Source organism: Phaenicophaeus curvirostris, chromosome 1, assembly GCF_032191515.1.
Source record: "Phaenicophaeus curvirostris isolate KB17595 chromosome 1, BPBGC_Pcur_1.0, whole genome shotgun sequence".
Taxonomy (NCBI): Eukaryota; Metazoa; Chordata; class Aves; order Cuculiformes; family Cuculidae; genus Phaenicophaeus; species Phaenicophaeus curvirostris.
Window position 1 is genome coordinate 206,251,494 of NC_091392.1, and position 13,676 is coordinate 206,265,169.

General features: G+C 40.3%; 1 protein-coding gene across 1 annotated transcript in view; it reads right to left on the reverse strand.

Annotated features, from left to right (window-relative positions):
• Window positions 1-13,676, reverse strand: part of CEP126 (centrosomal protein 126) — a 38,142-nt gene that overhangs the window by 2,200 nt on the left and 22,266 nt on the right. Inside the window, exons 7-8 of the mRNA XM_069858862.1 lie at window positions 5,017-7,120; window positions 1,622-1,831 (exon numbers count right to left, since the gene is read on the reverse strand). Coding sequence (XP_069714963.1) covers window positions 1,622-1,831; window positions 5,017-7,120 — 2,314 coding nt within the window. The remainder of the gene's footprint in view (window positions 1-1,621; window positions 1,832-5,016; window positions 7,121-13,676) is intronic.

The window sequence follows — 13,676 nt, forward strand, 5'->3', positions numbered from 1 at the left end:
CCTATCAACAGCTGCTGTTATATAGATAGATATAACAGCTGTTATATCTATATTTTTAAAGTTTGCAGCTACAGATTATTACATGAACAAAAAATTTAGTGTCAATAAAGAAATCTAAAGCTAGAGAAAATAATGCCAGTGACTCTAAGCCAGAGCACCTCTGCTATGAGGACAGGCTGAGAGAGTTGGGGTTGGTCAGCCTGGAGAAGAGAAGGCTACAGGGAGACCTTAGAGCAATCTTCCAGCACCTGGAGGGTCTTCCAAGAAAGCTGGGGAGAGGCATTTTACAGGGGCGTGGAGTGGCATGACAAGGGGGAATGGCTTTAAACTGGAAGGGGGAAGACTTAGGTTAGACGTTAGGAAGAAATGCTTCATGCTGAGAGTGGTGAGACACTGGCACAGATTGTCCAGGTTGTCCCCTCCCTGGAAATGTTGAAGGACAGGTTGGATGGGGCCTTGATCAGTCTGAGCTAGTGGAAGGTGTCCCTGCCCATGGTTGGGGGATTGGAACTGGATGATTTTTAAGGTCCCTTCCAACCCAACCCAACCTATATTCTCTCATTCTACCAATAAAAATTCCAGGTTAAGACTGGTTAGTGACTAACTGTAATTCATTAAAAAGACCATGGTGAAGGTACATGATTTTACTCACTCAGTGTGGTAACAAGTGTATTACCCTCTGTAACAAGTGTTTTAACCCCCTGAAATGGGGGTTAAAAAAGGTCACAGTTTTAAAAAGCAATGTACTTAGATGACACACAACACAGCACTTACAACACAACTTACTTACAAGTACATACTTACACGTACTTAAATGTCCTCCTGTAAAATTTCACAGCTTCTTATTACTAGTTTTAATCTCCAACTAATTAGGCAAGCTAATTAAGTTTCTAAGATAGGTATCTATGTAGTGTCACATTAATTTTCACAGTTACGTCATTTACCGTCATTTAACTCCTCTGATTCTTTCATTGTTTCTATCATATTCGTGCTGTACTTTTCTTATAGTTTTCACAGTTTTCACCATTTGCAAACTTCAGCTTTCTTGCTCCCAGTTCCCTTGCTGTATTTACTTTTGCCTTTATTTCTCTGTAATTTATGCAGCAATTAATTCCTGTTTTCTTGTATTTCCCTTTTCATATCTGCTTCCTTAACTTGTGTACATCATTCAGGCTGAGAGAGTAGGGGTTGTTCTAGAGAAGAGAAGACTCTGGGGAGATCTTATAGCGACCTTCCAATACCTGAAAGGGGCTACAAGAAAGGTGGGGAGGGACTTTTTACAAGGGCGTGGAGTGACAGGACAAAGGGGGAATGGCTTTAAATTGGAAGGGGGAAGATTTACATTAGATGTTATGAAGAAATTCTTCAGGATGAAGGTGGTGAGACACTGGCACAGGTTGCCCAGGGAAGCTGTGGCTGCCCCATCCCTGGAGGTGTTCAGGGCCAGGCTGGACGGGGCCTTGAGCAGCCTGATCTAGTGGGAGATGTCCTTGTCCATGGCAGGGGGGTCGGAACTGGATGATCTTTAAGGTCCCCTCCAACCCAAACTATTCTATGAATCTATGATTCTATGAAAATACAGAATTACTTAATCACTTGATGTATTTGTTATCAAACTTACTTTGTAGCCTTTGATTGAGATGATCAAGAGACTGGAGAATCTTTTTTTCTTCTACTGACAGTGCACTCATGCCTAGGCACGGAGCTCTGTTGGGCACCAAGGGCTGTCTGGCTGGTTGCACACTTTCCATAGCTGCCAAGATTTCATCTTCTGCAACTGGCATACTTGCTAGCTTTTCAGCCAGAAGAAACTGAGCAATGCTTTCTGAAACTGAAACGATTAGAGGGGTAACTTCAAATGAGGAGAGCTCATTACATTTAAATATGCTGTTTGCTTTTACTGCTCTAGGTCTATGAAACACGCAAAAAAAGATATGAAAAGTTAAAAAAAAGTGGCAAAGTCAAGAAGCATGATATGTTAGAGAATGAAATAATTATGATCACTAATGCACCTTACACCTGGAACCAGAGCAAGTTCTACTGACATTGGAAATATGTAATCAGAGCAAGCTATACCTGTCCATATCACACAGTTATGTATGATACATACAGCCGAAATACAGTGAACTACAAACAGGAATAGAAGGAATCATAGAATCATAGAATGGTTTGGCTTGGAAGGGACCTTAAAAATCATCCAGTTCTAACCCCTCTGCCATGGGCAGGGGCACCTCCCACCAGACCAGGCTGCCCAAGGCCCCATCCAACCTGGCCTTCAACACCTCCAGGGATGGGGGAGCCACAACTTCCCTAGGCAACCTGTGCCAGTGTGTCAGCACCCTCAGCATGAAGAATTTCTCCTTAGATCAAATGAAACTTGACTATATGTTATAATGCCTCAATATCATGACACATTAGGATGATAGGGAATGGCCTCAAGTCGTGCCAGGGAAGGTTCTGATTGGACATTAGGAAAAAATTCTTCACTTCAGGTAGTGGAAGCTGCACTAAGGTGTCCTTGGAGACTTCTCTTCTCCAGGCTGAACAACCCCAATTCTCTCAGTCTGTCCTCATAGCCGAGGCTCCAGCGCTCGAATCATCTTCATGGCCTCTTCTGGACCCTTTCCAACAGCTCCATATCCTTCTTATGTTGGATATTTAAATTACCCGGGGACTGTAATGTGACACATGGTGCTGAATAGCACCTGAAAAGAAAAGGAAATGTGATCACATTACATTCAATACGGAGGAAAATTTAAAAAGAAGCACAGAAAAAACCCCTTGTTGCATTAGTGATCACGTAATGTTTTTCTCTGAAAAATAAAATCCTCAGTTGCTCTATTGATATGCATCAACTTTAATTAGTTTGCAGGATATACTAGATCTATGCCAAGAAAAAGAAGGCTTTCAAAACTCAAAATCTAAGTAGATACTGAGAGAGGACCACTCACCCAAATTTTATGAGTTTACTAAGCTCTTTCTCTAAAATAGCTGGAGCTATGTGACACCGGGGATGTAGCATTTAAAGCTGCAGCGAAGACAGTATTAGCAGTGCAAACAACTTCGGACCAGTGAATACTCTGATTCATTGATCTGATGTGCAAATAAGGACATCAAGAGGCAAGTGTCTCTGCTGGAGGCAAAGCAGGGTAATGCAAGACTTCATTTCCAATGTAAAATCAAACAGGTTGACTTAAGTCGCACATATCTTAAACTCATCTGTTTGACTTGGAACTGGAATGGACAAGCAGATAGTATTTCTCATTTCCCACCCTTGCTTTAGGCCAAGAATCACCTTCCTCTGCTGTTACACAACAGAACTGTTCTGAATCACTCTGATAGATAAAACTATGTCTTACTGTGGATAAAATTAGAAATGTAGGTTTTTAATATATGGGAATTACTTATTTTGCTTCAAAACTGCAGTTCCAATCCTCGGGGTGATGCCAGCACATAAAGCACTTTGGATACTGCTTGAACCTGAAAGCAGGGTTTAGAGCTTCAGGAACTCTGCCTCCAGCTGTAACCCTCAATAGGAAGCAAGCCAGTATACAACGTACAAATTACAAGTGCCCGGGGCACAGAATATAACCAGGCTGTGGAGGAGAAATAAGGTAAATCAAAATGCATAAAACAGTTCTGGAATCCTAAGCATAAGAAGGATATGGAGCTGTTGGAACGGGTCCAGAGGAGGATTGCAAGAATGATCCGAGGGCTGGAGCACCTATGCCATGAGGACAGGCTGAGAGAGTTGGGCTTCTTCAGCCTGGAGAAGAGAAGGCTCCAAGGAGACCATATAGCGACCTTCCAGGACTTGAAGGAGGCCAACAAGCTGAGGAGGGACTGTTTACAAAGGCTTGTAGTGATAGGACAAGGGGCAATGGGTATAAACTGGAGAGGAGCAGATTTAGACTAGACATAAAGAGGAATTTCTTCACTATGAGAGTGGTGAGACACTGGCACAGGTTGCCCAGGGAAGCTGTGGTGGCCTCATCCCTGCAGGTGTTCAAGGCCAGGTTGGATGGGGCCTTGAGCAGGCTGGTCTAGTGGGAGGTGTCCCTGCCCATGGCAGGGGGGTTGGAACTGGATGATCTTTAAGGTCCCTTCCATCTCAAAATATTCTATGATTCTATACTTTGAAATGTAAACCCCAGGAGATTAATGTTTATTCTCCCCAAATTTCTTATGTATCCTTCCTCTGTCTTACCAATTAATCTCTGCTTAATATTCACTTGCAGAGGCTGCCCGGGGAGGTGGTTGAGACACCATCCATAGAGGTATTTAAAATTCAGGTAGATGAAGTGCTCAGGCACATGGTTTAGCAGTGGACAGGTATGGTTGGACTCAATGATCTCAAAGGCCTTTTCCAACCAAGCAATTCTATGATTGTATGATATTGTTTCCAAGGTTAATTTTTAATAAAATGCAGAATTGGTCCTAAAATTTCTTAAAATCCTTTATAAATCAGACATACTTTGCAGCACAACTGATTTTGTCTAGCAGAGGCTCTTTATTTTTAAATTACAATTAGTTTTTTTGAGCATTAATTGTATTACTGGGACATAAAACTTAATTTTCAGCATTTACTGCATCAGCATTTCAAGATCATGGTAGATCTAAATTTCCTTCACACTCAGGTGGCAGTGACAACAAGCTATGACCCCCAGTTACCTTGTAAAACTCGCTCATACAAACTTAGTCACTTCCTCTGATATCATTATTTAGACCACCTGTCACATCTGCTCATTAGTCAGGAATATAATCTCAGGGAAAATACTTCCTTTCCATGTAATATCGTAGAGAGCTCTTAAAAATGGGAATTGACATTTGAGAGGCCTCTGGGCACCACTAGGATAGAAACGACAATGACAAATGGTGAAAACTTGTTAAAACTGGCTGTAACGTGTGAATGGATGAAAGGCTGGATGTTTTAACGGAAAACAAATTTGTGATGTAATTGAACAAGACTTTTGTCTGAACATCCCCCCACCCCAAACCCAGAAACATGACCCTTACCAGTAGCAGAATCTTTTGGAGCTCGAGCAGTATGTGCTCCTTGCCAGGAGGTCCTTGTTTTCGCAGCTGCTGGGATGGGATAGAGATGTAATCCATTTTCTGCGTTCGGAGGTCTTCTTTCAGCGCAGGTTACCGGACAATCTTGACAGGCGCTTGCCCGGATGCTATTTGCAGAACAAGTATTTTTTACCAAAGATTCGCATTTGGCCGCGTGGCAGCCAGGTGGAGGTACTGCCGTGGCCAAGCCTGAACTAAAAGTAATTCTCTCACTGTTTTCTGTACCATTTCTATTTAAAACCTGATCTGCTAACAAAACATGCCTTTCATTGAAATCATTCCTGCTCGTAGCTTGCTGAGTTGAAGGCAGCAGTGGCTGATACCCAGGGCTGGCTGTGTTTTCGCCACTTCTGTTTCCCAGCAGAGTTACGGATGGTGGGTGAGGTGCTAGCAATTTCCCGGGAGCTTTTAAAGTTTTGTCAGCTTCAGAGGCTGAGCGCAGTCTTAACGTAGTGCCTGTCCTCTTCTCAGGCATAAAACTTGGCCGAGCTCTTAAAGATATTGGTCTCCTAGTTATTTTTGCCTTAACTTCTTTAATTTTAGAATTATTGCCACATATTGAAGGTTTACTTTCTTCATCTTGTGATACCATCCAGGCTTTTGTAGTAGAAAAGGATCCAGTAGGCAGAAATATATTCTGAGACGTGCATTCTTCATTTAATTCTTTGGTTTTAACATTTGGTTTTGATATATGACAGTTTTCCTGATGATTTTTTATGAACATGGGGTTTGAATGTTGAGCAACAATACTTAAATTAGTCTTAGGAGCATTATTTGTAGTTTGAACATATTGCAGCTGTGCAGAAGATATTTCACTGGTGTTTTTTTCATAGCATTTGTTATTATTTTCTACGATTATCTGGTTAATTTGATCACACCATCTTATCTTTCTATTGTATTTTTCACTTTCTGCACTTTTCTTTTTCATTTTCGCCAGTTCTACACTGTCTCTGATAGAAGACAAGGGTCGAGTTCCAAAACTGATCCCATGATTCATAACCACATCTTTGAAATGACTGGGCTCATATTTAGATTCCTTTTTTAAGATACTTATGAATAATCTTTTTCTTTCAAGAGTATTGTTTTTCAGGGTTTTGTAGTGTGCAGGAGTGCCAGAATTTAACTCCGTATCAGACAGCAGTGACACAGTTTCTACTTTATTTCCCTTTTCTTCCTCTCTGTTGTTCTGTTGCTTAACATCGCACAGAACTGGGGCATTTGGTACATCCTGAAATAAAGATGACCCTGAATTAATGTCATCAATACATTCAATATTTTCTTCTTTTGTTTCAGGCATTTTTCCCAAAGTATTTTTTGAAAACTCTGTACTGATGTTTTTTTTCTTTTGTAACATATCAGCTGTGCTGGGAATGCCAGTGGAGCATCCCTGATTAGGAAATAAGATTGCAGATGTTGCAATAGGTTGACTGGAGGTTTGCACAGATAGAGTTCTTTTTTGCGGGGTCATTTGAAAACTCTGATCTTGCACCAGATCATGAATTCTTCCTCCTGGAACAGAGTCAGGGCTGGCCCAGGCTTTGCTAGGATTGAAAACAGGATGACCGGTGGCTAATGTGTTAGCCAGTCCAGAAGGAGGCTTGCTTCTTTCTTTTATATTTTGTAGAAAACCAAAAGCTTTACTTACAGAGCTTTCTTGCTTATTGGAGGTAGAGAACTCTGCAGGTTTTTTTCCAGATCTGCAAGAAGCAGATGACTCCTCTTCTGAATTGTTTACATGTTCAGCGGGAGTTAGAACATTATGTTTAGCTAAAAGTTCGTGAATAGGTAAGTTGTTGTTTCGTGAATCTGCATTTCTCAGACAATTATTTAGATGCATATTTTTAGAAGAAGTAATTTGAGCCGTGTAAAACAAACCATTATTTGTAGTCTGTGACTTTTCTGGACGGTACAGGGCACAGTCACACTCTGTAGTCAAAGATGATTCACTCTGGGTTGTGCAATTTCCATTTTGTTCTCCAGCCTCAAGACTGTCAAAGCTTGACAAGCTTTCTGAATCATCTGTTTTCTTGACTTCTTGATGAAAATTCTGAAATACAGGCATAAAACCAGACTGTTACATTTCTCAGAAAAGTTTTATGCTAATTCTTAATTAATGAGACCTTAGGTTAAAATACAATCAATATTGAGCTTAGTGTTTTTACAGCTTGAGGTCACACCACCACAGTTGTTTCCATCAAGTCAAAGCTCACCTGTGTTCAATTGCAAAAAAAAATGATGTGGTTTTGGCATGAAATTCAGAGGAAAGAGATGCAACAAATTAAATCCTAAGTTTTAAATCAGTTCTACAATATCAAAAAGGAATGAGATTTGTCTAAACATCACTACTGTTTCGGCATTGCCCTATGGCACAGGATGGTCTTTGTACTTTAACACATAAAGGAATTTACAAAATTAAAGAAAATCATAAAGATGCAGCTTTAACAGCAGATATTGCCAAAATGGATTTTTTTTTCCCCATAATGCTAGACTGAATATGTGTATTTTCAGATGAAGTGCTACATGTGATGAGGATTTAAACCTTGTAATGGCAAACAGAAAACATCTTTCCACTATCATAATCACGGAGATTAACACCTTCCCCCCAGTGAAATCCCCTCTTCTCATCTTTCAGAATGAAGAAAATATCATCTGATCTACAAGGACAGATCAGGTCTAAGGGCATATGGGAATCCCATCCAGTCCCCCAGCTTCTTCGTGGAACTTTAATGTAGTGACTGGAGCAACTGGCACCACCTGAATCACCATTGAGACAATTTTATGTATATACTATAGATATTTTCTTCACTGTTACTTCTCCATCCAGACATGGAGATGCCTGACATAGCTGAAACCACATTTTTTTAGGTACAAGATTTCAAACTACACATAAACATAAAAAAAAGCAAGCGTATCATCTGTTTTCACAATCATTGTGTACACTTTCTCTCTGCTGTTCCCTTCAACACAGCTCAGCAGCTAAGTGATTTTAAAGTGATATGTTGGAAAAAATTGGCATGGAAAAACCAAGAGAAGCTGCATTAGATATACAATCATGCAACGAAGATTTTTTTTTTTTCCATTAGTGACTTTAAATGGAAAATCCTTCAAGCAGCAAAATCTGTTAACCTAGGTAAGTGGTTATATATCCTCTGGCAATTACAACAGAATTAACATTTTGAAAACTTACCAAAGAAAGCATAAAATTCATGAGTGTACAAGAACATATTTTTCTAGGAAACCTTTTTTTTTATTCTAATAAAATTGTTATACCATATTATTGCTTAGTGTATATCTGTACGAGTATTTTCTATTGCAAAATAAAAAGCGTAGTGAGTCCTGAAAGACTTTTTGTGATTGAATTAAATCTTATCGTGCACTAAATGTTCGAAGGGTGGTGCAGTCTTCCATTATAGTTATAGGCTGAGATAAAGAAACTAAATAGAAGAACAAAGAACCAAATGTAGGGAAAGATCCTGTAAGGGCAAATTTTCAAACTAAAGCTATAAACCCCAGTGTCTTTCTAATGGAAAAGAATACAAAATGCTTTGTTAGTTATTTATTAACCTTTGTGTTTGGCTAAATTATATTGTTAACCTCTGTTTGAACTTCACCAAAGAAGGAAAAGGCATTTACTCAGTTTTCTGTACCAGGCCAAATATAGCTAAACAGATGTTTCTAAAATGAATAAGTTGAATAGTGGAAAAATTTTGTAAGGAATTATTTTAAAAACCCTTTTCCAATAGCAGGTAGCTTCAACTGGTAAAACTGGAGGGTGCAAAAAAAGTTAAATTTGAAAAAATTTAATTACAAAATTCCACCCAGTTGCGCCCCAGAGATTGAAAACAGACTTATTCGTCTAGGGACTAATGAATTAAGAGGGCTTTCTTGTTTAAACACATACTCACTTTTACTTGGTTCACGCAAATTTAGTTGATTTATATTTATTTGGTTGCATCTTACAATTTCCATAATTCACACGTTAAAGATGCTTATCATTCTCATTAAAATATTTGCGTATTTTGCTTCCTTTTCTAGCCTATTCTATAACAAAAGTGACTGTCACATTTTCTTGTAGAAATACACAACTAGAACTAGTTCTGCAGATTTCACAAACCAGTCAGCAATTACTTGTTCTTATTTAGTGGTCAGTAGCTACAGGGAAATAAACCTGGAAACCCCAAAGATTTAATTTGATTTAATTCACAAGACTATTATAAGATGATAAGGAAATAAAAATGCTCATGGAGTGCAGTACTATTTTTATTTTCTGGATTTGCATATTGTTTCTGTTATATAAATACAATTTATTGTATTGCCTGTTGTCTGCATTATCTTATGCCCTAATGCATGACATCTAAACCCAGCCTGTCCATGTAATTTGTGTTCTAAGAAAGGGAATACTTATGAGGCGTTCAAGAGATCACTTGTATGTCTTAAGACTCAGAACAGCTGTGTCAAGCATTTCGTTTCAGTAAATCACTAAACCAAAGGGAAAACATGAGCCTAAGAAATCGCTTGTGAGGGATATGAAAGAAAACGTACAATTTTATAAGATCCTGACAAATGAATTTCCTGTCAAAGGACTCTGGCTGAACACTCCTACACTAAAGAGCTGCCATATGGATACATATATTTGATATTCTCTGCAAAAGAAGTGCTGATTGTTCACAATGAGGGTGGTGAAACATTGGCACAGGTTGCCAAGGGAAGCTGTGGTGGCCTCATCCCTGGAGGTGTTCAAGGCCAGGTTGGATGGGACCTTGAGCAGCCTGATGTATTGTGAGGTGTCCCTGCCCATGGCAGTGGGGTTGGAACTAGATGATCTTTCAGGTCCCTTCCAATGCAAACCATTCGATGATTCTATGATTCAGCTCCAAAAGTGGAATTCATAATGCTAGTTTCAAAATACTATTAAAATTACCAAATGATTAAATGTTGAGGCACTGAGCACCACAAAGCATTACTCCCTTTTTTGCTTCTAATTCATTAATCAATTTGTTTTGAGCCGGCACCATCTACCCTGCAAATTTAAGATGGTTTCATGTACAAGTAGTATGAGGCTGCATGATTCAAAGCAAATATTTGCCATAAGGCAAATAGCTGTGGAGAAAAATTAGGCATGCCTATGCAATATTAATTCTAGAAGTTTTTAACTTAATTGCTTAACTAATAATCATTTTAATGTTACATATGAAATGCTATGACATAATATAATGAGAAATTAATAGTTACTTACAATCTATGTTATATTCAGTGTCATTTTGGTTATCGCCCCAAAAAAGGAGGAAGGAAATCAGCTAAAACTTAACCGAGAGAAATGATGTTTTAAAAAATAACTGGTAGGTGGATTTCCAGACAATAGGAAGGATTTCCAGACAATCCTTTAGAGATAGATGAAAAGGAAATTCTCTGAGATTTTTTTTTTCCATTTTAAAGCAAAGAAATAATCCTCCCTCTCACGGACAGTTAAGATCTGAACGATGAGACTCAAAGTCCTGAGGTTATCCTTTACGGAAAAGCTTTCCAACAATGTCTGATTTATGGAGAGAGAAGGAAAGAATAACCAATGGAGGAAAGCATTTCTTTGTCTTCCAGAAAATCTATTTTCGTGGTTTATGCCAATTTAGATTTTGATGTAAAATACAAAAACATAGCAAAGCATTAGGGTTGACAGATTTGAATGAGCTGGAGCTGTAATATCAGAAAAAAAAGTATTACTACTATTTAAACAATGCACACTTATGAAAAGACCCACAACTATAGAGTATGTGAATAGAATTTTTAAATTAATTCCTAGTTCAGCTGAGGATCTCTCCTACCAGGTCTCTGTAGAGAGAAACCATTGTAGAATGGTTTGGGTTGGAATGGACCTTAAAGATCATCCAGTTCCAACCTCCTGCCACGGTCAGGGACACTGCCCACTAGATCAGACCAGGCCACTCAAGGCCCCATCCAACCTGGCATTCAACACCTCCAGGGATGGGAAAGCCACAACTTCCCTGGGCAACCTGGGCCAGTGCCTCACTACCCACATTGTGAAGAATTTCTTCCTAATATCTAATCTAAATCTCCCCCCTTCCAATTTGAAGCCATTCCCCCTTGTCCTGCCCTTCCATGCCCCTGTAAAAAGTCCTTCCCCTGCTTTCTTGCAGCCCCCTTCAGGTAGTGGAAAATTGCACTATGGTCTCCCCACAGCCTTCTCTTCTTCAGGCTGAACAACCCCAACTCTCTCAGCGTGTCCTCATAACTAAAGCTAAAGCTCCAGCTCTTGGATCATCTCCGTGACCCTCCTCTGGACCCGATCCAACAGCTCCATGTCCTTCTTATGTTGGGGATTCCAGAACTGGACACAGTGTTCCAGGTGCAGTCTCATGAAAGCAGAGTAGAGGTGGAGGATCCCTTCCCTCGCCCTGCTGGCTGCACTTCTTTTGATGCAGACCAGGATATGGTTGACCTTCTAGGCTATGAGCACATTGTCGGCTCATGTTGAGCTTTTCATCAATCAGCAAATCACTTCAAAATAGCTGTGAAGTGTGGTAGAACTAATTTAGTGCAGAGCTATATATACATATTTAATAGATAGATAGATATATATATGGTTGGACTTGATGATCCGGTGGGTCTCTTCCAACCTGGTTATTCTATGATTCTATGATTCTATATGGATATGAATGTGAAGCCAAAAACAGAGGCATGTTAAAATGTATGGTCATTCTTAGGAAAAAGTATATGCTCTCAAGGAGGTGCAGGTATGTATTATATGACAGTTCTCAATTTCCCTGTTGCTGTGGCTTAGGAGCTATGCTGTATGCATAACGAACTTAACATTCACAAGCAACGTCTTATTAACGTACTGCTCTATCTGCAAAACAAACTCTTTCGTAGTGAAAATGTTTCAGCTTTAATCCTTTATTGTCACCTGTTCAAGCAGGACTTTGAACTGAGGCAAGACAGTTCAAAAGACTGAACAAGATTGCCAGATATGAAGTTTGTAATGACATTGTATACAGCACAGGCTTGGCATAAACAAATGTTTTACATAAAACCCCCTACTTCTGAGGACTATAAAAACAAGCTTGAATATTTAGGTAAAATAATTTCGTCTGGAGATACCTTTCAATATGCTTTTATAGCAATTATGTATTAGTAAAATAGTGTGGAAGATAGTGGTGTGTTGCCATAGTAGTTGAAAGCCAATTAAACCTGAACCCCCTCGCGATCTTGTCAAAAGGAAAATGATTAGGGAAATCACTTGAATTTGTCATAACATTTAAGTGATCAACACAGAATATGTTAACATTCACAGCTAAAAGTAAAGAATGGTCAATGTTTCTAGATTTAAGGTGACCGTAAAAACGTATTTCAAGTCTTTAAATGGTCTCTATGAATGCAAGGCTGATTCCAGTTCCAGTGCCAGTTTATCCAAATCCTCCCCTTAAGAATCTGTTTTCCCACTAATCAGCCCTGAGCTGTCAAGTTCTTGACATTTGGGAGAGACTCTGTACACAGGCACTCCTGTTTTCCATGCCAGTCTTGTCTCTGCCTCTTAAGAATTACACTGATACAATACACCTTGCAAAAGGAACCCTTGTTTAACTCATTCCAGTCATACTACAAATGCATTTGAAAATTGATTCAGATTTTACATCTGTTACCTGGAACATCTCCATTTCATAGAGTTTACAGAATCACAGAATCACTAGGTTGGAAAAGACTCACAGGATCATCAAGTCCAACCAATCCTGTCAATCACTAAATGATGCGCCTCAGCACCTTGTCCACCTGTCTCTTAAACACCTCCAGGGATGGTGACTCAACCACCTCCCTGGGCAGTCTCTGCCAGTGCCCGATGATCCTTTCCATGAAAAGATGTTTTCTGATGTCAAGTCTGAACCTCCCCTGGCGGAGCTTGAGGCTGTTCCCTCTTGTCCTGTCCCCTGTCACCTGGGAGAAGAGGCCAGCACCCTCCTCTCCACAACCTCCTTTCAGGTAGTTGGAGAGAGCAATGAGGTTTCCCCTCAGCCTCCTTTTCTCCAGGCTAAACACCCCCAGCTCTCTCAGCCGCTCCTCATAAGGCCTGTTCTCCAGCCCTTTCAGAAGCTTTGCTGCTCTTCTCTGGACTCACTCCAGAGCCTCAACATCCTTCTTGTGGTGAGGGGCCCAGAACTGAACACAGGATTCGAGGAGCGGTCTCACCAGTGCCAAGTACAGAGGGAGAAGAACCTCCCTGGACCTGCTGGTCACACCATTTCTGATCCAAGCCAAGATGCCATTGGCCTTCTTGGCCACCTGGGCCACTGCTGGCTCATGTTCAGTCGCTGTCAACCAACACACCCAGGTCCCTCTCCTCCAGGCAGTTTCCAGCCAGACTTCTCCTAGTCTGTAGCTCTGCACAGGGTTGTTGTGCCCCAAGTGCAGGACCCGGCATTTGGCCTTGTTAAACCTCATGCCGTTGGACTCTGCCCAGCGGTCCAGCCTGTTCAGATCCCTTTGGAGCCTCCCGACCCTCCAGCAGATCGACACTTCCACCCAGCTTAGTGTCATCCGCAAACTTGCTAAGGGTGCACTCGATGCCTTCATCCAGGTCACTGATAAAGACATTG